Raw genomic sequence first — 27,977 nt, 5'->3', positions numbered from 1 at the left:
ACAATCATAAGGGCATGAAAAATAGAAATGCACATGCATTATGAAATATAGAGCTTTTGTTTTATTTTAAGGGCACATTGTTCTGCGCATATAAACTGTATTTTTAGAATTTAAACTGTCACACGGCGAAGATCATTTATTGAAACTAAACTAGTAAAAAGGACGGAAATTAAAACATATACTAGATTTTATGTTCAGGCATTGTCAACAACTGCGATATTAACAACAGGAATTATTGATATTGTGTTGATACTACAGATACGATAATAGCATAAATAATTCAATGCTAGTAACTGGTTGACACTTTCGCCTTAAGAATAACAATAGTTATAATGATTTAAACAATGTTTATAACAACTTGATACAGTAAAAGCACACAAGCTTTATTCATTTTGTTGTGTAGAGATCTCTTACAGGGTTTAAGCTGTATTACGGATGCCAGTGCCAGGAGGCCGTCTGATAACACTGATTTATGTGACTACACCATAATATTCATTACACATTCAGCCGGATTCTGTAAACGAGTGATTATAAAGGAAGTAACCGCAGAGATTAAGAGCTCTTGGTTTCTTTTCGCTGACCTTTCAGTTCACCGCCTCTGTGGAACAAACACACACATACACGCAGGATAACAAGCGACCTGATAGGCTGGAACGGGTCAGACGACGGTCCTGAAGAGCTATGCTATTGGCTGTCATGTTGAGATGCTGATGCTAAGGGCCCTGTCACAACTCATTCAGAGCAGTACAAACGTCATTGACATTTCACGTTGTGCGGGACTCGAGCATCATCAACAAGATCAGATCCCCAAAACAGTCCCGCTGCTGTTTCCAGCTAAAAACGGTTCAACTTCTGACATCAGCAAATAAATGTACGGTAGCTTATGTACCAATCCGATGAATCTAGAGACAGACATTACGTGTATTACAGCAGACACATGGAACTAATATGCCAATAAATATGCTGTCTGTTAACATCAGTCGAGCTCCATAAAGCTTTTTAAATGCGCACGCATGCAGGCATGACAGCCTTTTAGTGCCACGTAAAAATAATGTGACTATGAAAATGTAGACGTTAATTTAGGAATCAAGACATTTGGCAGATGCTTTTATCCAAAGCGACTTACATTGCATTATCCTATACATTTGTTTCTAAGTATGTGCAATCTCCTGGGATCAAACCCACGACCTTGGCCATGCTCTTAGCACTAAGCTACAGGAAAGCTGTAGTGCTGTGAAATTATAGTTGCAATATATGTTTTAAATAGTTTTACAAGAATAAAATCAAGGTATTTCGAGAGTAAAAGAAAAAAATACAATTATGTAAAAGAATGTGAGTGAAGGTCAAAATTTAAAAAATAAAGTCACATTATTTTGAGCATTACAGCCAAAGGTACAAGAATATATACAAAAATGTAGAATAAAAGTTAAAATTACAAAAAATTGTCATTTAATTTTCAGAAAAAAATAAATAAATTACAAGTAAAATGTCATGAGATTTAAAAAATACAAGTAAAAAATATAGTAGAAACTTTTTGAAAAAGTAACAATTAAATAAAGTCCTTTTGAGCGTTACGTAAAAATAACAAGAATAAAGTAAAAGTTATGAGAATAAAGTTGTATATTGTACAAGATTAACGTAATGCAGACAGGTGCTAAATGTAGAGAAGTGCTTTTTTAACTTTGAACTTAAATGCTGTCGTAGGCAAGAGGTTCTAAAAGGGGCTAAACAATGACAAAAACGTCTGCTAAAACACATTAATACAAATCTTTTGCGGGCCTCAGGATGGTAAACGTGTAGATCTCTACTGAACTTTAGTTTCAACTCTATTAGTAAAAGCTGTAATTCAAATGTTAGTGCCTCCAGAGAGCAAGACAGGTCTACTCGCGGCCGTCTCACCGTGAACCAGCCGTTCCTCCACTTTCTCCCTGTGGAGAATCGCTGGTGTTCCCTCCACACAAACTGTCACGATGGATAAACTCACTGAGAACATTTCTACTATTAAAGAGCAAGAACCGGAAGGAAGGTAAATGTGACTTCCACACGAGCAGATAATGAGATGACACCAGCATGAGCTTCTGTCTTGTCGTGCCGCTGTTTCTGTGAACTCTGAAGAGTGTGTTGTGTTGTGAGGTGTTTGTGCTCCAGCGATCTTCGTGTACGGCCGTGGCAGGCAGATATTTATGAAAAGAAGCTGCGTGGGATTGTGAGAACGTGGTGTTCCCTCGCTTACTGTGACAGCCAATTCCTTAATCGAGTCCATTCGTAACGCGATGAACAAACCTCAAACCTTCTCAAGAAAACCCCTGAGACAACACCAGGATATATTAATATAGATATTAATCCTTCTGCCGAAATCACGATGTCTACTCGCTTGACTCGGTTTACTGAAGGAAAAGAACAATATAAAAACACTGTGTTCTCTAAACAGATCCACTAAAGAAAAGAATCACATTTTAAAGCGATTGAACTTAATTATAAAATTGAGTTGTAAAATGCGACTAGATTTTTTAAATCAGTTCGATATGCAGTAATTTAGGTTTAATGGACTCAGAAAGCTAATTTGATTTAACTTATAAACTTAAGTTACACTAGATAACTTTTGCTTAAGGTTACCCATGTGGTTGATAAGCGCAATGGTCTGTTCTCAGTGTCGTAAACACTGTCGCTGTATAATCTTCATAGTGAGCAGCGCAATACACATGAATTTGTTGACCAAGCAGAAACCGCTGTCACAAACTTCTAGGTTATAGCTCAAACTAGACTGTTAGCTGTTAGCGCATTGCATGCTAGCTACATAGCGGCCAACGTTAGAAACATAACACATTTCAGCCGATATAGGGCTGCTAAAGTAGCAACAGACAGCGACAGTATAATTCGTCCAGTTAAGAGTTGTCCTACCACTAAAACAATTTTTGAGAGATTATTTTAAAGTTGAAAAACTCCCTAGTGTTGCTTTAAAACCTTTTTTTACAGTGCACATAAAAACACTGTACCTATATATGTAGTAAACAGCTTTCTTGTAGCTCAGTGGTTAGAGCATGGCACTAGCAATGCCAAGGTCGTGGGTTCGACCCCAGCAGATGGCACATACTTAGAAACAAATGTAAAGGACCATGCAAATGTAAGTCGCTTTGGATAAAAGCGTCTGGTAAATGTAAATGTTTTTGACCCTTGCTGCAGTAAGATTACATAGTATACTACACTACTACAGTTAATACTAAAAAACAGTGAACAGTACAGTATACTACAATTTACTATAGTAAATACTATAAAACACTACATGTGGGTGTTTAATATCTTTTTGTTCGGACGTTTACAAAAAATAATACAAACAAGCATTTATTACTTAAAAAAGTAGTAAGATTAACACTTATGACTGTAACCTCTGTAGTACTGGATTTGAGAAAGTTTGCGAGTCCTACTAAAAGAGATTCGTCTCAAACCAGAACTTGAAGTGGATTTATTAAATGTCACGCGAGACAATTTACTCTTATTCGACAAGGTGTCTATTCAACAATGAGATATCTACATAGGAAATCTATCTACATTTCTAAATCTCGATTTTTTTTAAGAATAAGATATTCTGGTGTTTGTGTGATGTCACCTTCAGGAGTTTGGCGTGCAGCAGTAGTGTGTATCCGGCTTCTGTGTAATTATCACACTCTTTGTGCAGGTCACACAGTTTATACAGGTACCTAAACACACACACACATTTAACAATCTGAACACAAACTACTAGATAAAAAGTGCATTCAGTACATTTCTTTATCAAACCTTATACTTCTTAAAATAAACAAGTGTTCAGTGAAATAGTTTAACAGTTGAGTTATGTACAAACACACACACACAAAAAAGGTATAAGGAAAAAGAAAGAATAAAAGCCTCTCACCGGATATACATCTCTTCTCTTTCGATCTCCTTGTAGAAATTCTACAGCCGAAAGAACCACAAACAATGTCACATTCTCTTCACTAAACATTCAGAGAACTGCATTGAACAGAAGAATCTATTATCTCTCTAATGTCGTGTCTTTGTGCATATGCCAGCCGGACTTTCAAAATCATATAAAACACATCAGAGGAAAGTTTTCCTTGCATTCTAACGTCATTGTGTGGTAAAGTATAAACACGTGTAAAGGAGCTGTTCTTCTCACCAGCACATTAACAGTGCAGCTCATGCGGTTCTCTTTGTTCTCGTCGTGCATGATGGTCCTGTAGTCCAGAAGTCTCTCCAAGAGACGGACCACCAACGTCACAAATGTCTCACCAGACTTTGCCAGATACTTGTGTTTCCTGCAGTGCTCCAACAGACTGACACACACACGTGGTACAGACACATAAACCCATTAAAGATCCCATCGCGCTTATGGAATATAAAACTCCATGTCACAGAAAACATGCAGACTATTTAAGGTGGTATTGAATTGATTGATCAGGATTTCAATATAACATCAAAAGTAAGTTTTCTCTGCCAGTGGAGCATTATTTATATTAGCCGAGAAACTTGAGGCAGAAAGTCATTACATTTCAATAAAAACAATAAAGAATAACATGCACAATAACATCCTTGACATTTATATTACAGTTTCTGATGGCATCTGCTTTTTTATCACTGCCCACTTTCTCCTGTGAAAGATTTTTGTTTGCACATTTCTATGTGAAGCATTACTCCAGCTCTGAGTCGAGTCGAGTTAAAAAAAAACTTTTTCTCAATAAGCTGTAGTGGAATTAAGAAATATATTCTCTTCAAATCTGGGAACCTCATAAACGGAGACCAAATAATCAGGAATCCTTTAAAATAGAAGCGTAGGGCCACGAAAATTGGGCCACGAATGACAAGCCTCAAAGTTGGGTAACGCTGTAGATGTGGACGTGGTTATGCATTCATTATTAAATGTGTCATTTTTGCAGCGCAGTTATAAGAAATAAATGGGCTGCTTTTGAGTTTCCGTACTTCCTGCCCTCAAAAGATCAAATGTAGATCTTTCCTGATATGAGCTATTTAAGTAAATAAAGTCCATCTTAATTTCATGTTGAACTTTAATGCTTGAATCTCTGTGGCAGAACACTTTAATTATGGTAATTATGCGTGTGCGGAAGATAAGCGTGTGTGTGTGTGGACGAGGGCTCACATCTTCTGGAACAGGATTTTGTACTGCTCATCTCCTCGTCCTCCTTCCACCTCATGATCCAGTTTGGTGATGATCTCATTCTCAAACTGCAATTAAACACAGCGGCCGTAAATAACCAGTGTGGCTAATTTTTCATTTCATTAGTGTCGTTCCTCCCATCCCTCCTTCTCTCTCTCTCTCTCTCTCTCCGCCTCTGGTGTCAGAGAGTAATCAGCCGTTCTCAGTCACACCAACTGTGAGCTCAATGTTATCTGCTTATTACCATCAATGAGCATCATCAGACAGTACGAGAGAGAGAGAGAGAGACAGCTGTCTAAGATTCTGTTTCAAATCCTCTAGATCTTAAAGAAGAGCACATTTCACAGATCAAGATTTTTGAGATGAACAGCAGGAGTGGCTTGATTCCACCTGTCATTTGCCAAACTCTACACAAAATGCAAATCGTATATAGAGAAAAAAGGTTTATAATGGAAGCGGATAGGGACTGGAGCATCCAGGCTTTGTATAAAAGTTGCCTACTTGACAGGTGCACTAAACATCGCATTTTCTGAGACCACATACGAGGAACAGAACCACTTTACGATCACAATTTGTCAGTTATTCAGGTTCGAAATAAGAAATGACAAACTTTCAGGTGAACCGTTCCTTTAAAACTCCCCAAATATCTACCAGATGCCGTCTGTCTGTTCATTCCACATTTAGTCCAGCTATTTAGACAGCTGACATCATCGGCATCCTCATATTAACGCATGTCTGAACAAGTAGAGTGTTTGAGTTACTTTAGACCGAACACAACCTGCCATCATCTGTACAAAAATCACCCTCGATCCATAAAACTCTCCAAAGCTGAACCCATATCAATGCAGATCACAGCAAATGAGAGAATGTTGTGAATCAGTGACCTTACAGAAGAAAATCTCATCTCTTCGGGCACAACTCATTACAGACACATATAGGTCAAAAGATAAGACTAGACACAGCACGTCATTCAGTGCTGAAATCTAAACATTTACAGAGCGGTTCAGCACTTTTTCTTCTGACAAAACAGCAAAAAATGCTCACGTAAGCCCTTAGAATATGATTCAGCAACAGTGCCAAAGCCTTCAGAGAATAACAACCACTTCACTTTTGGCTAGTGTCTAATAACATGCCTAACTATTTATTAGCGCTATCGACAGATTAAAAAATTATCTGATTAATCAAATCTTTTTGTGATTAATCACGATTAATCGCACATAACATTAATGTTTTTAAAAGTACTTTTACATTCTAATAATTTCACATTTAATCTCCAAATGAATGAAGTGTTGTGTAGAGCCGCATCCCACAGTCCCACAGTCTATCTATACTGAACACATTTCAAAGTCGCGCTTAAATGGTTTAAAGGACTTTACACAAATAAATGTGTGGTTATCTAATGTAACACTAAAAAAATGACGACCAAATAAAATATATAGTGACAGTCCTATTATTTACATTTTATTTAATTTAGTTTAAAATTTGTATTATAATTTTTCTTTATAATTATATACGATTTGTTGAATTTTGTTGTGCGTTGAGTCCTGTAGTTCGGTCGCATTTAAACAAACATCTAGCGGTTGGGCTTTGTATCGGAGTCTAAATTATAAATCAATTGTAAATCAATGAACGTGTCCCGGAAGTTCAGTTGGGGTCACAAAAGTGTAAAATAAAAAACAAAAATTTAATTTACAATTTGTTCGCCCTCATGTCATTTCAAACTTTCTTCTGCAGAACACAAAAGAAGATATTTGAAAGAATATAGTAAACCGAACATTGACTTCTATTGTATGAACACGTAACCACAGAGTCATTTCACTAAATATCCTCTTTTGTGTTCCACTGAAGAGAGACTCACATACAAGTTTTCCACCACACCAGGGTGAATAAACATTGATCTTTAACCGCATACAGGTTCAGACTGAACTAAAAAATCATAAATGAAAAAAGTATGAACTATCCCTTTAAAAGTGAACCGCCAAGCCGGCTGGTGTGTACGAAATAAGAAACGGACCATCAGAAAACAGCGTCTGAAGTGAAACTCGCACTGCATCATGTCAAAGAAGATGGGGATGGTGGCTTTACGCAGCTCGATCTCTGGAACCAGGGTCATCTCCAGAATCGGACCCACCATCTCGGGGATAAACTTAATCTTGTTTGGACCTGCGGCACGAGACAAAAAAGGAAAAAAAATTGATTTCAATCTTTCATGAACTCTCTTAAAAGTGTGCCATCGAAATATTTTACATGTGCGTATCTGCAAAATAAGACGTTGCTTTATGGGTAAACTGGCATATAAAGAATCTCAAAGCCACCAGACATCAAGTACATACTACAGTTTTGATTTCGTAGTGTTATTTTTCTGTCATGCAGAACACAAGCGATATGGTTTCTGCTTGTGATATATTTGCTCGGTATTTCAGGAGCGGTTCGCTGGGGTGGTAAATAACCTCTTTCGTTTTCTGTCTAACAACAACTTCTATGTGGTCGGCTCTGGTGTGTAAAAGAGAAATGCTATTTTAGATTTCTCAATTTCTAAAGCTCTCGAACGGGAGACTTTCATCTGCGCTCCCGTGATCTTCAGAGTTTCCGGCAGCTCTGAACGGAGGCAAACATCTTGACTCTCTGGTGTATGTGTCTAAACTCAGAGTTAATGAAGACTGCTGAGACACGCGTCTAACGTGAGGTGGCAACATTATTTGGGCTGAGAAACATGGAGGCTGAAATTCTTTCCAAGCGCCTGTTTCTGAGCTGTCATGCCTCTAATTAACACCTTAACTTTAACAGCATCTCTGTTATATCTCTAAATCTGCCTCGGTCCAAAATAACCCACTGGAGATCTGTGAGAAAACTGAAGGCTATACAAACACCGCATCTGTAAAGTATAACACTTTTTGAGATCTTTTAGAGCTTTGTACCTTTGTGCGAATAGCTGGCAGTAATAAAGTCACAAAATCATATCAAATGTTAAAATATAGTTCTTTAATATTGATTATATAATACTTTTACTATAGACGGTTTCACAGCAACAACATAAACAAATGTTACGTGGCCCTAACTTAACCTCTGCAAAGAATCAATACATTTTGAGTAGTTTTAATTTATTTTACAATTAATATACCAATTGTTTTAATTGGTATATTTTCAATATGCATTCATATAAATTCAATTAAATAAATAGTTATATTATAACCAAACACAGACCGGAAGTTAACTTCGGGCCTTTGTTGTCATTATGATTTGCCAATTGCCTCCATTATTTACCTCATATGTAAGTCGATTTGGATAAAAGCGTCTGCTTAATGTCAATGTAAATTAAATATAAACAATTTAATATAATGATGAAAATAAAACGACATCTAAAAATGGACTTACCCAGGTTATACCACATGTCCCTGATCTCAAAGCCGATTTGTCTCCTCATGTCTTGATACCTAAAAAATATGAAAATACGTTGAAAATAAGTTAATAAGTTAATAAAATACATTTTAAAACACCCTTGCGTTCATATTTTACTACAAACAACAAAACAAAACTTATAGATGATGTTCAATTTTTTGTCACCATATTTAAACGTGACCGTTGGTTAAGCATCCCTAACATTCATTGCAAAAATGGCTCGGCCAATGGAGTGGGTTTGGGGCGGGGCTAAACACTGAATTCTCAGCTTCCATTGATTGCTTTGTCAATATCTCTCATCCACTCTCACTATATGATGACAAGGACAAGCAACATGTCAGCCGAGTTAACACGAAGCAAGGGCCTTTCTCAAGTCCTCGGAGCTCTTATCACGGCCGATTCATACCATGAATCATTTCACACCAGATGTGCGGGAGGAGATGTACGGCAACACGCTAAAACACAGATCACAAATCACCACCGGTCTTAGCCGGACATCTGTCTCATTAATAAACCTGAGGTCGCAGTTAAATGATGTGATCAGACTTACAATCAGATGGATGTCTGATACCAGGACTACATCACATTGATATCAGAAAAACAGAAGAAAAGTATTTGAGTATTGAGCATGTAGAGAGAGAGAGAGAGAGAGAGAGACATATTTCCATCTCAATGCAGCGCCGACGAGTCTAGAAAGATGTGGATGCCGTGTGTCTACATTTCAAATCACAAACTTGCCCTCGCAAAAGAAATGTGAATCCTGCTTATGGTATCAGAATTTTGTAACACTTCAGTACAGGGGGAATTCTCACTATTAACTAGTTGTTATTAGCATGCCTATTATTGGCATATTGACTGTTTATTAATAGTTATAAAGCACATATTCTGCATGACCAGACTCTCCATCCCTCCTCCTATCCAATGCCTAAACCTAACAAATACCTGACTAACTATTTACAAGCAACAAATTAAGAGTTTATTGGGGAAAGTCGTAGTTAATGGTTTGTTAATAGCGAGAATTGCCCGCTATACTGAAGTGTGACACTAAGTTTTCATCTAGTTTTCACCCAACAATGAACATTCGGTCATCATTTACTCACCCTCGAGTAGTTCCAAACCTGTATACATTTCTTTATGTATATCACAAAAGAAAGAATGTGTGAAAGGAAACATCGACTACTAGAGTAGATATATTTTCCGACAATATCATCCAACAATGGTGCGCCAGAAATCTTTGGTTACTAACATTTTCCAATTACGTTAGGGCGAGTAAATGATGACAGAATGTACGTTTTTGAGTGAACCGTCTCTTTAGCAACAGCACAGCAATGCCTTGGCAACCACCCACATCTCTGATGCGTTTCTTACATCAGTACTACTGCACAGCACCACCGGGAAACTTTCCATTAATGTCATGCTAGTGAAGTTTTACAGACTGCGGAGACAGAATCAGGAGAGAGACGGTAGAGTCAGCAGTGGTTTCTCTCTGGTTAGCATGACTCCACCTGCAGAAAGAAATAAAGTGATGACGGGTGGAGGAGAGCTGAGATACTTCACTGAAAGATCCACAACAGGGGGCAGAAGAACAGAGTCAGAGGAACATCAGCACATTCCTGATAAAATAACACTTTCTAAAAAACAAACAAAAAGAAGATCACAACATGAGCTGTAATCAGGTTGAAATTCTGCTGCCGGGTAAACAAATGAAACTCCATTATAGCTGCCAGATGTGTGTGTGTGTGTGTTTTGTAATGTAACACAATTAAAGGGACCACAAAACTTAAAATTGCATCTCAAACTGTGAAATTTGCACGATTCTTTGAGCAGAATGAATCAGAACATTTACAAAACAAGTGATTCTCGTCTCATGGAAGTGGATGGAGACCAGTTGCGGTCTGGCTGCAAAAAACCTTTAAAGCACCTTTAAAACCTTTTAATCCAAAAGTGAAAGTTTCTATGTTTGTGGATTAAAAATCTAATCACATCTTTTATTAGAAAACTAAATTTTTATTAAAAACATCATTTATTTTAATGTTTGTACAGTATCACTTGGACCAAATAATGAATAAACACAGCGAAATAAGAGTCAAGCGTAGATAGAAATTAGGACTGTCAAATTAATCGCATCCAGAATAAACGTTTGCGTTTACGTAATATATGTCTGGGTACTGTGCTTATTCATTTTGCATTTATAAACACACAAATACATTAAGAAATATTCGATGTATTCATTCTTTTCTTAAATATAGGCATGTGTATGTTTTTATAAATAGAAAATGAACATGCAAAGTACACAGACATTTATTATGTGAGCAAAAACATTTATTCTGGATGTAATTCATCTCGATTAATCGTCCGACAGCCGTAATGGAAATTCCTTCAATAGTGTTTTAAAAACTTCCTGAGCAAGACTTCAAGATGCTGGATGGAAAAAAAACAAGTGTATGATCTTAAAACTCTAGATGCTAAAATATTTCACAAATTTAATCCTTTTTAATTGCTTTAAGGTACAAGATAACTACAACAGTTTGGTTTTTGTTATTTCAAGGTTACTTTTATTCTATATTGTTGATCCTAAAGTTGATCCTTTTTACCGGTTTGCAATGTATATTCTGTCCTCAGGCCATTAATAACATTACAACTAACAAGTCTTTTTATTTCTGGTTAACTCAAAGAATTCAATTTCTATAAGGCCCCTCACGACATTAGGGCTGTTTCAAAGCACTTCAGCACACAGTCCTGGAAGCGTGATCGCGCTTTTGTGAGAATCTTCTACACGCAAGCCCCACGTGAGAATCCAACATGACACACAACTTTACAAACATAAACATATACAGATATATCGTTGCAAAGAGTCACTGAAGTCTATAATATAGATTTTTTTCAAGTATTTTCGGTTGAGATTTTATTATAGAGCAGTGCATTAGGGGCCACTGATTTCAATACTCACTTTTGAAAGATCTTTGCCCGCTTGTCACTTGAAAAGTTCTCCAACTGCAAAGACTCTTGGGTAAGATACGCCACAGCAAGGTGGAAGTAGTTATTCCAGAGCTGCGAAAAGACAAATCCAGATGGTCCTTTCGAGTATCTTGATATGAATCACCGTAAGCCACCAGCAGCTAACACAAGCGAACTGCTTAGAGAAAAGCTGTTTAAATATTGAAATGATATGCTGTGAGATCGCTGCCTATTAGTTTATCACAGAGCTCTTCAGCTAGCGGAAAATTAAATGATCCTCCATCCTGCTGAAAGTTCCTCTCGCACAATTTAATCACAACAATCTTTAACCAGGCTGAGAGTTTCCATTAAAAACTCATTTTTCATTAACAACATTATGCGTTTAATATGTTTAGCCTGTATAAATGATCCGTTATATAATTGAGAAAGAGTTTGGCCAAAAATGTAAAATGTAGTTATTTTTTAGACTTTCGAAAATAAACCATAGATTTCACTACGGTAAAAGTGTAGTTATCATGTGTGAAAGTGTAATCACTATATTTTTACAACAAATATTATTGTTAAAGTATTGTTATTGTCGCTAAAGTTTAACAATAAAATTAACTAAACAAAAATATAATACAAAATAAAAATAAATAAATAACATGAAATGAAATAATGGTTAATTTTGGAATCGGTATATTCAACTTCAATCTAAGCTACAGTTTGGACTGACTGTGTGCAGATCAAGAAACAAATTGAAATATTTGTATGAATTTTACCGTTCCGTGCAATTACAATAAAAGAAAAACAAATTAAATTTAAATGATCATAACATTTGTTTATTTGATTTGTTTGATATACTTTAAGCCATATGCTTATGATCTACACTAGAAAAAGTCATGGGTTTGAATGTTTGACCGACACGAACGGTAATAAGGAAAAGATGACAATCTATAGACATAAACCCGAAACAAAAGTAGATTCTGCGAGTGTAGTAGGACAAAGCGATGCTCCATAGGTCTCACCTGCAGCTCAAAGTTGGCCTGATCGAGAAACTTCTTGTTGAGAACGGAGGCGTACTGATTGATGGCTCTCAGGAAGACTCTGAAACAAAAGAGAAATCCTTTAAGCTGCGGTCCTGTTAAATAATCCACAGCACAAAGCATCTTGTTTGCACACCTGTGACTCCTCTCAAACACATAATAATTCATCATCATATTAAAACGATGCTGTTTGTTTTGAACCACCAAATGAGAACCATAAACACAGCTTGTAAAACACGGCATAACGTCATTAGCCTCGTTCCCGACACGATTCCTCAGCCTCCGGATGCAGAGAAACAAAGTAACGTTCAGCTTGCGGTAAGCAAGCACATTAACTACAGACGATAAACTTAATCGCAGCTCTTTAACTTCGCCACACGGACGACATTACCAGATTATTAGGCAGACTTAAAACACGCTCCATCCACTTAGTTTAATAAAGGCCGTCGCTAATGATCCACGAGAGGGAAATCTCGCTGTGTCACTGCTGACGATTATCAAATGGCAAAAACTCATTCAAATTTCATCGCAGACTCACAATTGCTTCGAAAGTAATTGACTTTTCTGTCTGTGCACGACAAAGTCGTTTTATAAATTCCTTTGAGAAAGCAAAATCACAGCTGAGATCGCATTAATATCTCTATTATCTCTCAGTTAGAGCAAAAAAGTCTCAGATATTTCTTGTGAGAAAAAGTGGCAAAAATTCCTGAAATGTCCCTGTCAGTTTCAGAAGAGATGTCAACCATGGGCCCTATTTTCACGATCTGAGCGTACGGTTTAAAGCGCACGGCCCAGGCGCACTCATGTCGTGTCCGAATCTACTTTTGCTAGTGTAACGGCGAGAAAGCGGTCGGTGGGTTGTCCTGGTTCTCTTCATGAGTAATGGGTGTTTTTTGGGTGTCACGTGCAATAAACCAATCAGAGTGTCATCTTACCATTCCCTTTAGGAGCCGGATGTGCTCGCGCCATGGCGGATTCGCTATTTACACGTCGGATTCGTGAGGGAGGTTAAAGCGTGCCAGCAGACCATCTACAGGACAAGCCGGATTTTAATCTTATGTCCACAACAATAATCTTTTACAATGTGATTCATTTTTATAAATATTTGGGCACGCAAATAAGCGCAAACACATTTTCTGTTTAAGGATGGGAAAATGAGATCTGCGTCGGGCTGAAACAAAACACTTGCGCTGCACCTTGCGGGTGTCTGATAGGGCCCAATGTCTCAAACTGACCTCAGATTTGTCAAGTCTGCGATTAAAAGTGTGACGTCATAACACTTCAGAAATCCCAGTCCACACTTCAACAGAGTCGGGTTCTCATTGTTAATTTCGAACGCAAATAAATGAGCCGAGATGTTAATACGTGACCCTTCATACACGCGAGTCTGACGCCTCATTAGCACCACTGCATATCAGCACATGAACTGAAGTGAGTTTAAAAAGCTCTGGCGGAGTAAATGGATCGCAAGCTTTATTAATCGTCCTTTAATCTTAAAGAGCGTTTGCCATACGAGCCGAATGGATTTCTGATCCACTGAGATAAATAGACGGAGCTTAACGCCATTGAAGACCGTCGCTGAACCGTCACCCCGACACAGACACGGATCTGAGAGGACATCGGCTCTGAGCTCCGGCCTTTTGTAATGGAGTGATGGAAAGTTTCTCCTTAGGGCCGAGATCACGGACACGATCGGATTATAATGAGCTGAAGGAGAAAGAGCTGCTTAATGTGACTGGAGACGTTAATAAAACAAGCTTTCCTAAAACAACACTGCACTGAGAGACTAGGAGTTTAGTTAAAGAAGATGGCATGGCAATTTAATGCAAATGTAAATAGGAGTGTTATATTGAAGCATTGGCCTAAATATACACGAAAACACAAATAAACAAAAAAATATTTTTAAACCCCTTATTTGAGGGACCCTTAGTTTTAACCACTTGAGACGTTTCTCAAAATATCTCGAGGTCGAAATAAATAATGACACAATTTTATTTTGGGTGACCAGTCTCTTTAAGACAGTATAACACAAATTGAATCAACGAGCAAAGAAGAAAAATGATCCTTGAACAAAAGTAACATTCACATGAACAATAGTTGTCTAAATGCGTCAACAATTCTTCATCAATGATCTCATCTGTACGTCAGAAGAACGCAAAAGACGGTTAAAGAAGATTCCTTCCATCTGGTCAAGAGGTCAAATGAATCCCACTTAAATAATTCCTTCCATCTCAGCTCTGTCCTTCCTGACATGTGCGATCAATAGATGAAGATTCATAAAGACAGTGTGTAAACAAGCCATATCATCCGACTCTCTGCCTGATGTTCATTACCATGAAAGCCATCACTCTCAAAGCGTCCTGCTCTATAAATGCCACGTGAATACATTATTCTGACAGTGAGAGATGTGGCATCTGTTATATATGCACACGTTTATGTTTTCCAGTCAGACGGTACTGTTCTAAAGCTTCTGACTGGACTGCTGATCCCTGAAACTCAAAGCAATTTTACAGCATTAGAGGATTTCAGAAACCTCCATTTACCGGATCCTTCTGCTAGTGAGCGGCAGTAATTGAGACCGGCCGAATGAACTCGACTCTCAGACACGAGCTCACGCGATAAACACTAAACACAAACAAACATTTACTGCCAACGCTGATATAACAAATCAAAACATACAATCAAACTCGTTTCATTCGAGTAAACATAACTAAAAGGCAGTCACATGATATATATGAGACAAACAATCTTCATAAAATGAAAAATTCACTACAAAGAACAATATTAGCAACTGGATTTCACACTCTTAAAGGATTATTCTGGATTAAGTTGACAAATAATAATGTTTTCAGACTGACAGTCAGTACGAAAGAGAGAGACAGAGCGCAGAATATTCTGGAAAGAAGAGATGAAGATGCTGATTGAGAAATGAAAATGAATAATTAAGATTCAAGTGCTTGCAGGCTTTCAGTGAGAATCGTGACTGTCACATTATGAGCTGAGGTCTGTGTTTGTGGTTTATTTGTAGATGACAAAGGACAGCGAGCAAAAACAGTGAGTTTATTCTCACAGAGACGAATGAGACCTTCATCAGTCCTGATGATGTGTGCCATTACATTATCAAATTTAAAAGTCATAATGTCCTTGTCATTTTCGTTTCTGATTACCGGATTGGATTTTTTTACAGAAATTTAAGAGACTATTCTATTCCATTGTATCATATCATATCATACATTGTGTCATTTGACGCATCATGTTATTAATGCAATATCAATCGCGAAAGAGTGTGATAGTGCTCTTATATCAGCATGGCTGGTCACATACGATGATATAAGAGCACCATCACAAGACTACGAGAACGAAAATAGCATTTATATATCAATTCAGTTTATAGATATATCAGAAACCGTGGTGATACTGGTAAAAGATATCCTGGCTCTCAGCCAATTCTATTCTAGAACCAGAAAGATCTGTTGTACAAATAAATATATAAAAAATATCTCTTATCGTATCATAATATATCAATCATATATCATTGTTTCAAATAACGTATTGTATCAAAAACCGTATCATCATATCATTTATGCCAAACTGTATATAATAAAAGATCATATAATGTATCATATTGTATCTCATATATCATTGTAGAAAATACCGTATCATATCATATAATGCATCATATAATACGATATTTGAAACTACGATATGATATATTATATCAAATACCGTATCATATCATATAATGCATCATATAATATATCATATCGTAGTTTCAAATATTTAGTCTATTCCAAAATATTTTAGTTGTTATTGATTTCTATACATTATTCACCTATTAGTATTGTACTAAAGGGATGAACTAAACTACATCTTCAGGTGTGGCCTGTCGGTAAGTTGTATGAACAAAGAGTCGATTATGTGAGCTCGGGATTTAAATTTAATATAGCAAAAGTGCTGGAACCATGTTTTTGTGGCAGATTGGTTGCCAATTGTATTATGATACTTTTACGATACAAGTACAGTCACATTTGTGATGACTGTGATTTCACTACAAATAAAATAAAAACATTGTTCATAGATTGTTCATTTTCACAAGGATGGTCTTGAGGGATAGCTAATCCCAAAAAGTTTCTTTCTTACAGTATGTATAACACCAAAGGAGATGTTCGGCACATTAACCATTCACTGTTTTTTTCCACGATTGACAGAAATAAGTCGTCCGATGGGGCGCAACAGAATGGAACAGAACACACGTGTCCTGTGAGATGTGCCGACGTTATTTACACCTTCACAACTTGTTAACTGTCCTGCCTCATCCTTGTGTTCCACATTGAAGTGATAACCGGATTTCATTAACAGAATTACAAACGCATGAACAATTTTCTCGTGAATTCTGGAAGACAGGTGACATTTTCCCTGCAGGAAATGATCGATTTACACTTCCTCTAAAAAGTAATTCACCATCAGGTCACGCATGCAGAATGACAGCGGTGTAATGTCATGAATCTGTCTGACGGCGGAGGGTTCGACCTTGTTTTATCTTTGAGCTGGAGTCTGCTCATGCTAGCATGCTAATGGATGCCGATCGCTATCACATCAGCTTTCTGAACTCAATTAGCAGCGTGATTGTCTGATAAACTCTCATTAGCATTAAAGCTCTATGAGCGTGAGATCAGCGGATGACATCGTGCTCATTTCGCGTTCGAGTTTAGCGTGTGCTATAGGCGAAATGATGGCGTTTCTCTTGTGTTTATCTGCATATCAGAAATAACAGGATTATTCGTCTGATGAAGTCAATTTGACATGATTGATTTATAATACCGTGCTTGATGCATTTTTACAAGAGTAAACTTAGAGAAAGTTACGGAAATCAGAACATTCTGCTAATGGCATTTTAGGATTCTGAAATGATACGGTGTATTTTGTATTTTTCCTCTGTGCGCCCTACGTAGCATTTAAGGTGCTGGGGATTAGTATGCTTCACATCATCGATTTTGCGTGAATGTGTGAGGAGAATCTCGGCTCTGCTCGCCGCCCGTAATGGGTTTACTGTAATCTTTTTAGGCAGGGGTTTTATCCCGTGTGTCTTTCTGACCCAGCTATCCCGTACACCCGCTTCACCGTGATTCTCCTGCAGCCGACACACACGACAAACTCATTTCAAACTAATTAAGACCGGTTTAGACGGTTCGTTTCAATACATTGGAGAAATAGAAGAGTTAACCGGGGCGTTAGAGTTATGCGTGAGACTTTATGCAGACATAACTCATGAATGTGATGCTTCTCCAGCAGATGTTGGTGTATAAATCACAGCTACAGCGAGATCCAGCATAACGCCGACCAATCCAAAACAAATCTGACCGAGGTGAAGCTGGTCACCAGGCAGGTGGGTAGAAAGTGATGGAAGTGCATGTGGAGCAGTTAGTAGCAGCAGTGCAGGTCAACAGGTAGACGTTTAGCGGATCTGGACCGCCGGGCTCACTACAGCAGAAAATTGACTCGGATGTGGAAAGTGGAACCGGGAATTTAGGAAACGGGGGATTTGCTCTCCTGGCTGGAATGAGAAGCAGCGAGTGGAACGGTGATGTTAATCTGAAAGAAACAGTCTGTTGAATTCAGGATGTAATTGAAATTGTGTATTGAGTGCTATTATCCAAGGTAAACGTCATTTTGTTTATTCATAGGTTTAGAGTTTGGAAAACTAGTTTTGCTGTGACTTCACAAAAATTAGTTAGTTAAACTAGACTTTTAAAAACAGCTTTGTTGAAACTAGTAACTTTGTATTAGCACCTATTGTACTGTTGCTCTTTTATGACATATCGCTTATTGCTCCCTGAACTCTTTGTAAGTCCCTCTAGATAAAAGCGTCTGCTAAATGACTTAATGTAAATTAGTTTTATTGCATTCACTCAATGATATACAGTATATTATACGATATGATATATGTAATGATGCGGGACGCTATATAGTATGGTTCGGGATGCTATATGATATGATGCCCAAAACAAAAAAAATCAATTAATAAGTTATTTTCTCCTTGAAATATAAAATCCAAAATGAAAAACTGATCCTTTTCATCTGAATGGAAGCAACAGATTTATCTTTTGACAGAATTACCAAATGTCTAAAAAGATTGGAATGCTTTTCTATTACCAATTAAATGAAGATAAATCCCTAGTAATCTCCATTATTAATATTAAAGGAACAAACATACATGAAAACATTTCCATGATCCAAGGTTATACTGTAGCAAAAGATCAAGGTTTTTGGTTTATATTTAGTTTTACCACAAATATCGTCATTAAACTAGTTTTATTGTGGTACTATGGTTTTGCTAAAAAGTGACCTAAAATAAAAGATGATCAATCAAAAGAGTCGGGATGCAAGCGTCTGCCAAAAAAACCAAGAAAGAATCATCTTCTCAAGCTTGTCACAATAATTGAGTGAACAAAGAAATAGGTCAAATCCATACAACTCATCTCTGATCAAATCCTCACCTCACAAACAATACTGTCCTTATGTCAATATTCAGCTATCAAAGATACTTCAACAAGAATCAAGAACTACATCATTCTTCAAAATATCTTCTTTTGTGTTCTGCAAGATAGTCAAGTTCAGAATGACACGAGGGTGCGTAAATGATTTATTTTTGGGTGAACTTTGCCAGCGGTAATAAATATCACATCTGCTCCTGTTATTACACCGAGCACTGTAAGTGACACTATTGAAAACATTACTCATACAGAGAAGAATAAAACGGCGTATTCCAACATTTGAAGATTTTCTACTTTAACCTTTGTGACTGAAATCTCGTTCTAAATGCATGTCTGCTTTACCGCCTGTTTGGCCTCTCTCGCTTTCAAATACCAGATCAAATAAACCGCTCAGCGCGGGTCTGTCAGATTACCTGACCTTTACCTGTGAGACAGAGCAATGATACACTTCCCAGAGGTCACAAATCCAAGATGGAGGTCAAACAATCGAAAACAACACAAAACTGAAGTTTGATAACATTATTGTAGTATCTACGCCGGACTGGACAAACAAAACAAAATACTTGAATTTACAAAAATCATAGCAATGCAAAAACAATATTAATAAACTCATATGAAAAACTGTAATCGTCATAATAACTTATGTTGTTTTTAAATTGAGAAACACGCATTTTCAGTACGTTTTGAAACAATGTGTACTTTGGAAAGTAAAAAATAATGTTGGACATTTTGAGTTTAACCTTATTTATATATATATATATATATACACACATATATTTACATACAGTATATATACTGTATCAGACGAGGTTAAAAAAAGGTCACATGTACAGTCTTTACAGTCCTACAGGAGGACGGTTTGTGAACTGACGCTCCAGCACTACACAAGTCTCAGCTGAGGATTATGGGTAATTGGGCTCCAAGGAATCGGCACAGAGACTTCATAACACATTGTGACTTCCACACAACACAAAGCTGCCGTGTAATTATTCTCATAATAATTACAAAGCAGCTCGTAATAAAATTCTGCGCACATTTTCATTTACCCAGCAGTTAATGTCACACAAACACTCTGAGACCACCAAACCACAGCAAACACACTCGTCACAAACTAATGAGATACCCCGGATGCCTACAGCCTACTTCGGCAGCACACTACAGTCATGGACCACTAACAAGCGCACACACCCTCAGAAGGCTCTAGGGGGTCCCCAGAGAAATAAAAAGACTAAACCTCAATTGTAAAACGCTACTGAACATCATTTAGAAATGTTCATGTTTGTTAAGTGTTGGTCTCTTATTTCTTGCTAGATGCCTACTTGCCAGAATTTTATTTTATTTTAAATATGGATTTTAGGAAGCACTAAACGTCCATCATATTTGGGGTCTCTCGCATCGAAAGATTGAAAACCCCATGCACTTCAAACCCTAGTGCTGCCTACATAGGCACCCTAACTAAACAGCACTGGATAAAACGAGAAAGAAATATATCAATCACTTTTGCAGTGCTTATACATTTTTCCTTTCATTCAAACAGGCTATTTTTATAGAATACGGTTATATAGTATGCTTAATTCACACTTCAACTGGTGAATTTTATTTACTTATCGAATCCAATGCGCATTTGTAATCTGGCCACCGAGACATAAATACCCAATTACGATTCTGACCGGGCGAAACTCAAACACCAAACTTCTTTTCCCTTTTGGAATTGAGGTGAAAAGAAGATGATCGAGGTTTGTTAAAGAAAAGAAAAAGACAAGCCATCGCACTGAAAATGAATAAAGAGAAGACTGCCGATAACCACAAGAGGTTTAGAAAACAAAGCAGGACTTTTAGAGATTAGTGACGTTTTTGATACCTCTGATGATTTGATGCAGATAAAGTCACCTGCACAAACTCTTAACGCCCCCAAAAGAGTGGCTAGAGAACTACTTCACACTTCCAGAAACAAGATAGTCATCGTAGTTATTAAACCTCAGCGCCTTAAGATAAAAAAGTTTTTTTTACTGCAACCAACTGAACGTTATGTACAATGTAAGTTTACGGTAAGCTAGCTGAATATCAACACATCTGCAGGTCTCTATTACTCCAAGCTGCAAGCTTTTTTTGCGTTTATTTAAAAAAGTATGTCTCGATTTTGTTGTAAGCTGCAGTCTATGTCAACAGAAAGCAGATGGTTTTATCTCCAACAAACTTGACATACATTTATTTCTCAACAAGTGAATAAAGTTTAAAGAGGCTCATTTCTATCTATCCTGGGCTCTCAATTTCTCCAAAGCCTTCAGGAAGGTCAGAGAGGTTTACAGAGCGATTTGTGTAAGCTTGCTCTCGTAAAGAGTCAATGAAATAAACACTCGCTGTGTCTTTTCAAGAGAGAGAGAGAGAGAGAATAGATTGAAACAGCAGTCACGTGAGCGAGGTCTTTGACACGTGCCCGAGAGCATTAACGGATGTGAGAAAGTGATGGTGTGGGTCAGAAAGTTAAACAGATGCAGAATCGACATCATTTTACCTTGACACTTCTTCCCGTCTTGCTCTTCTCATCTCTTTCATTTCTGTGTCGTGTGCTGTTAGCTTTTCTCATTGGATTCTATTCATTCTACATCACAGTCATCTGATATCAGGTCACTCTGACACAACCCTGATGTGCTTCTGAGTCAGAGACTGGTTTAAAAAACTCTATATATGCATTTATAACATATCTTGGTTATTTGTGGATAAACGTTTTATTTAAACTAATTTGATTCGGATGAATTTGTCACATGACTTAAGAGGATTAGTCAGATTTGTGAACTAGATTCAGTAAATGGAGTCCAAAAATCATTGAAAATAAAATGACATAAAAATGCACAAAATGAATGCTGTGATTCAAAACTTTCTTCTCTCTATCAACATTCTTAAAACATAAAATTGCAAGACACTTTACATACTTATACCTACGTAGGCGTCATACAAATCAAATCGTGTTAATCACAAAATGATTATAAACCATTGCAGCCACGAAAAAAATAACAGACCATTTAAAAAAAAAATCTGAATGTATAATTTATAGGTATGTGTTAAGGTCAAAATAACTTTGTTATATTCTGTAAAAATCATACTCAAATAAAAATATTGCATCTATTGCATTTATCGGCAGAAAATGAAAAACGGGTCAAAATAACAGAATTGTTTTAATAACAGTTGCTGCGTCCCAATTCGTCTACTTATACCATACGCACTAAAAGGTAACGTACTGTTTCAGTTAAAGAAAAGTATATACATTTTACTGTGCAGCCAAACAATATGCAGGCACTGGGACAGATTAAGAGATGGTTGTTGTTGTCAAGAGCAAGGGTTTTTTAAACTAGGGACCCCCAGAATACTTGAAGTGGTCCCCAGAAAATTCTGAGAAATTAAAGACAGCAAAAGTTGTAAAACTATACTGAAGATTATTCCATTTTTACTTTTTCAAACAGTATGTTGTCTTTATATCACACTTTATATTTGTATAACAGTTTAAATGCTGCTTTATACAAAAAATGTATGTGTATTTTTGAAAGGTGGTCCCTTGTGAAAGGTTAAACATATTTGGGGGTCCTTGGCATGAAAAGTTTGAGAACCCTGTGACCACATTGTGACCATTAAGTGTCACACACATCAAAATACAGCTCTTCTTTCCCTTTAAGTATTAATTCATTCATTGTTTCATATGTAATGTTCACTCTACATAAGCCATCAGACCCAATCGTATCACTGCAGTGGAGCGTCGCTAAACTCCACCTACTCGCCGAGAGTTGTGGGTAATATAAGCCGAAGTTATGACCATCCGTGAATCTTTGGAATACCATTTTCAACATACTTCGATATGGGACATTTTAATTCTCTTTACGAATACTATTTAGGACGGATAGCGTGCCGATCGGGATGCAGCTAGTATTCTTTCAGACCTCAAATACTGTAAAGAAAACAAGTTCATATTCACTTGAACAAGAAATACAACAGTAATATTGGTACATATATTTAGGTAAAGCTTTAAAATATTTTGTATATGATAATCTGGATTTCCTCACAGTTTTCATTTGTCTTGTCATGCTGTCAGTCTTTCACATTGCTGTTGGATGACTGATGATGATTTTGTTGAAATTCAACAGACACTTGACTGTAATAACCACAATACATCTAGAAATGGTGATAAAATAAAAAATCTTTGTACCTGCTTAATAACCCTAAAAAATATAAATAGAGGCTGACTGAGGCTCTTTGAAATAAAAACAGTACAGTTGTGTACAGACGAATTGACCGTAAATAAGTGAACACACGAGACAATAACTACTCTTCCAATGACATTTCCCAACCTCCTCTATAATTGATGTACGTAGGATATTGATTTGACACTGCGAACAAACACTTGAAACCTCATGATTCACTCATTCACCGTGACATAACCCTCCATCACATACAGAACATCCTCCATAAGCTTCTGCCCTCCTTTGTGTGTATTTTTGTTTTTTGCTTTCTAAATCACAAGAGGCTCAACCCAAGAGAGGAACACAACAGCACACGTCAGCCGGCGAAAACAAATGTCATCATGTGCAAATTGAGTCACAGCGCTTTGAATCCGGCACAGAAAGAGGTTTGGTTCTGAGAAAGGTCAACAGAGAAACTGTTGAAACAAGAGCTGGAATCAAACATCACACAATGTCCTCCGGCCTGCACGTGAAAAGAGCGAGGTCAGAGGTGTAGAAGCAGACCAAACGCTGAGATAACAAAAGAGAGTCTCGGGAGAAAATCAGGAACGTTCTGAGACTTTATGAGGGCCGGAGACGCGCTCTTAATAATGCATTGCTACCTTTTACATCAGAATTACACTCGTAAAAAAAAACACAGTTTACAACAAAAAAGCCCCCGGCTCTGCAGAGAAATACATTTAATGTGGGAATTTGATTGAAATGCAAAATGATCTTGAGCTAGAATGTTTCTTTACCCCGCTGAAACACAAGGGCACATTAACTAAACGCTTACACCACGTAAACAATCACAAATGTTTTTAAGTATCAGCAAGTTCAACATAGGCCACGTCATAAAAAACACCCTAAAAATGTGTCTCACAGATGATTTCAGACCTTTAAGACACTTGAGGAAGATTCAAACAGAGAATACTTTTTACCTTTACTTGACCAAATGCTTATATAGACAGCACATAGATTTCAACCCAACTCGTCCAGATGTTATTATTTAGGATGTGTACAAATACACAACTACTTTCACATTTCAATCACTTCACCAAATATTTTTATATTTGTTCTTTTCAATTGTTTTGTCTGAGACTTACATGACGGGACGGGGAGGGGAAGGGCAGGAGACCACTTCACTAAATGTCTGTTAAAACTAAATCATCATTGTGGCAATTCAAGCGTTACGGGCGTGAAATATAAACGATGTGTAACGAATATATTGAACCATTTGTTTATATTGAGTCTGAACATCTGAAAAAATGTCTGTCTACTTTGTGGGATATCTGTGAATTCAAATGCATAATCCTGAAGCACCAATACCCAACAGATGGAGACGGGATGCCTCTTTATAGAACATAAATTAGTTACTGCATTATCATTTTGGATGTGTCCATTTATGAGGAATATGTGCGCTTCTGGAAGTGACAAACCTGAAAAATCATGCACTAAAAATAAAACAAATGCTTTAAAAACTTGAAGAAAGACCACACATGGGTATTTAAAACACAAAATGTTGATATCTGTGCTGTTAGCATAGTAAAAACTATGTAAAAACGTTATTTGTTCATGGTAAGGTTTTTATTTTTACGGAATTGCCCCATCGCATTCTGTACTGTAGCACTGTACAGGTGCTCGCAACTTCAAAGTCGCGGTTTTGAGTCCCTGGTAACCATTAATATATCGAACGCAATGTATAAATATCTGGAATATGCATAAATGTAAACGCAAGATCCAGTAAAAAAATGAAAATGTCAAATTTGATGGATTATTTTCATTTCTATTGAGAGATTACTAGCAAGATGAATGCAAAGAAGATGCAGAGAGAAGAGCACTAAGAGATAAAAACATCACCAGCTTAAAAGAAGTTGTGAAAGTTTTGCCATTATTGTTTCATTCACATTTGTCTTCTGCGTTCTTATGCACCTGTTTAGTGCACTTTTTAGGGAACAAGGGGGTGAGGCGGATGGACTCTATCAGCTTCTATCCAAAAACAAAATTACAACATCTAGAGAGAATATCTTAACACATATCCGTCCTTACGAAAAAATCTAAGCTCCAGTTCCACATATTTCACTCTGCAATCTGCCTAGAAAAACCAGAAACTTTACAGCACGAGGAACATCAGTCTTCTGTGTGACCGTACACTGCAATATTTAATATAAGACCGAACATGGACAACCAATTCAAGTGAACAGGTTAAACCAAACAATTATGCTACATCATATAATGAAACCCAAAAGGAAATAATGCTTTCAGTGTTCATTTCGTTAACGAAAGTAATGGCGACATTTTTTCCAAGGACGAAAAGTCAATTAAACGACAACTAAGAATATATCAGCACGCAATTACAAAAAATTATGAGACTGAAATGAAGTTACAAAATAAAAACGTACCCAAAAACTCTTTGTCGAAAAACATATTTTACAGATTTTTGTGCGAGCGTCTGCTGTAGCGTTTACGTTTGCAGTCGCCAGATGACGTTTTCATGAGCGAGTTGATCTCCACCACATTGTTTCTTTGCGATTGCTGAATAAAAAAACATCCTACCTCGCAAAATCTGTGAGTCCGTTCATGACTAGAGTTCTCCTTCACGGTCAGTCGCGTGGTTTCTGCGGGATTGTCGATATTTTGCGGGCATCGGGAAGACGCTAGTAATGTGCGGGAGAACTTCAGGGAGATGACGGATGTCTATGAATAGGCCTTTGCGCTTTTCCACTGTGGAAATTCTTCTTAGATGAAGCTGAATAAACTATGCACATGATTTCACTTTCTATTGATTTGTGCTTTTTGGCAAAAGACATACTTATAAGGAAATATAAAAATAAATTCGGCAACAATCCTCGTGATCATCATTTTAAACAGAATAACAATTTTTATCATTTAAACCAACATGACGAAAATATGAGGTTGTATTGACTAAAACAAGACGAAAATGCATAGACATTAAGTCAACTAAACTTGACTGTACAAAAACAGGACATTGATGACTAAATAATAATAAAAAAACGAAGACTAAAACAGAAAAATCGTTGACAAAACAAACACTACTTCCAATATTGTTGAGGCAGAACAGTTTGATGAAATCCTTCACCTGTCACGCACAGAGGGATTCATACAGAAATGGTTTACCGGAAGAACATGACTGCACAAAGCCCACAGGACACCTCTGGGATGAATCCAACACACCAATATCAGTTGTGACCTTTCTGAAGTCCGCAAACATTCATGAGAAGATGTGACGAAAAGCATTCATCTCTATCTGCCCTGCTTTAATATCTCTAACTTTCATGGTAAAAGCTCTCCACCGGAGTTCTGTGTGTCTGCATTACTGGCTCTGGTCAAGACAGCTGATGAAACAATGCAGAAGTGTTTCGGGATGTTTTTAAGGGCGTTAAGAAGAAGCTTTAACAGCACGCATGCTCGCCAGCGATTGTACAGAGGAATGATAAAGCTGTTCATAGACGAGAGGACACAGACGAACGGCAAATGCTTTCAAGCTTCTGCTGGATGCTCAGGTCTGACTTCTGCTCCGTTAAACCTTTATATTCACGGTTTGGCCAAGAAGAGAGATATAAATAAAACAAAACCACAGAGAGAGAACCACAGGTGCAGAGAAATAAACCAAAACACACAAACTGTTTGCATCGATGGGAAAGAAAATAAAAGAAAGATCTTGCCCGCTTCTGAACAGCGATGTTTGTGTTCAGGCAAGAGAGAGAGAGAGAGACAGGAAAGTAAGCAACGTTCTCTGTAAATTGCGAGCGCATGCAGCCGAGCGTTTCTCTTCTCGACTGAAGAAAAATCCAACACAGAAGCCAAATTCCAAAATGTGTTGCAGAAATGTTCAATTCTCAGTCTTATTTTCTCATGTAACGTATATGAAGAGTTTGGTTCCAAAATGAGATCAAAAGTCACGTTTTCATTATGTTATAAGGTTTTATTGTGCTTTATTTTTTAAATAACTACGTCTTAAATCAAAACAAACATGAATTGATATTAATTGGAATGCACAGTAAAAAACCTGTTCATATGTTTGAGCTTATTTTACGGACAAAATCATTCTTATTAGGACAGGATTCAAGCGTTTGAGCAATAAAACGAGGACAAAAATGAAAGGGAACATTCACACTCACTTATTCTGCATCATGTTCATTATGACCCAGTCGGCAGGATAGACATTCTTCCCAATGAGATCCTTAAACATAATGAATGTCTCCATGAGGAAATCCTGAAAGACATCAGCAGTGTTTCAGACAAGAGACATTTCAGACTTTCCCACATTGACATGTATATTATCCAATCCTTTGACCTTTTTCACAAGCCTGTCGTGATGCGTTCAACGGTCATCAGCATCGTACATCCTCCAAAGATTATTATAGTTTCATTTTCTTTACAAATGTACGTACGTTTATAACTATACTTTTCATTTTTACCTTTGCATCAAATGGCAAAAAAATTGTCAGCGAGGCTGTTTCCTACACAGCATCTAGTCTATTCTCTGACTACCGTTAACAAATTTTTTCATTTATATTTGTGGTAGTCTCAATAGAAGTTTACTCAACTACAACTTCTGCGGCCTAGAAACCCGGAAACGTGAAAAGTCATTGAGTTTTCAAACAGATGACTTCATATGTTCAATATTGTGGGGTTACTGACATTAGAAATCCTGAAATGATAAAATGAACCACTCACGGTAGCTTCACTGAATGAAGTGGAAAGTTTCAGGTTG

General features: G+C 37.1%; 1 protein-coding gene across 2 annotated transcripts in view; it reads right to left on the bottom strand.

Annotated features, from left to right (window-relative positions):
- The window catches only part of dock1 (dedicator of cytokinesis 1), a 183,127-nt gene that overhangs the window by 33,238 nt on the left and 121,912 nt on the right, over positions 1-27,977 (bottom strand). For both annotated transcript variants that reach the window (XM_079475850.1, XM_079475851.1), the window contains exons 29-37: positions 27,382-27,476; positions 12,517-12,595; positions 11,502-11,602; positions 8,528-8,586; positions 7,167-7,315; positions 5,135-5,220; positions 4,157-4,313; positions 3,893-3,933; positions 3,608-3,698 (exon numbers count right to left, since the gene is read on the bottom strand). In XM_079475850.1, the coding sequence (XP_079331976.1) occupies positions 3,608-3,698; positions 3,893-3,933; positions 4,157-4,313; positions 5,135-5,220; positions 7,167-7,315; positions 8,528-8,586; positions 11,502-11,602; positions 12,517-12,595; positions 27,382-27,476 (858 nt within the window). The remainder of the gene's footprint in view (positions 1-3,607; positions 3,699-3,892; positions 3,934-4,156; positions 4,314-5,134; positions 5,221-7,166; positions 7,316-8,527; positions 8,587-11,501; positions 11,603-12,516; positions 12,596-27,381; positions 27,477-27,977) is intronic.

This window comes from Barbatula barbatula, assembly GCF_947034865.1.
Source record: "Barbatula barbatula genome assembly, chromosome: 16".
Taxonomy (NCBI): domain Eukaryota; kingdom Metazoa; phylum Chordata; class Actinopteri; order Cypriniformes; family Nemacheilidae; genus Barbatula; species Barbatula barbatula.
Note: the sequence above shows the minus strand (reverse complement) of the source record. Positions and strands in the feature narration are given on the sequence as shown.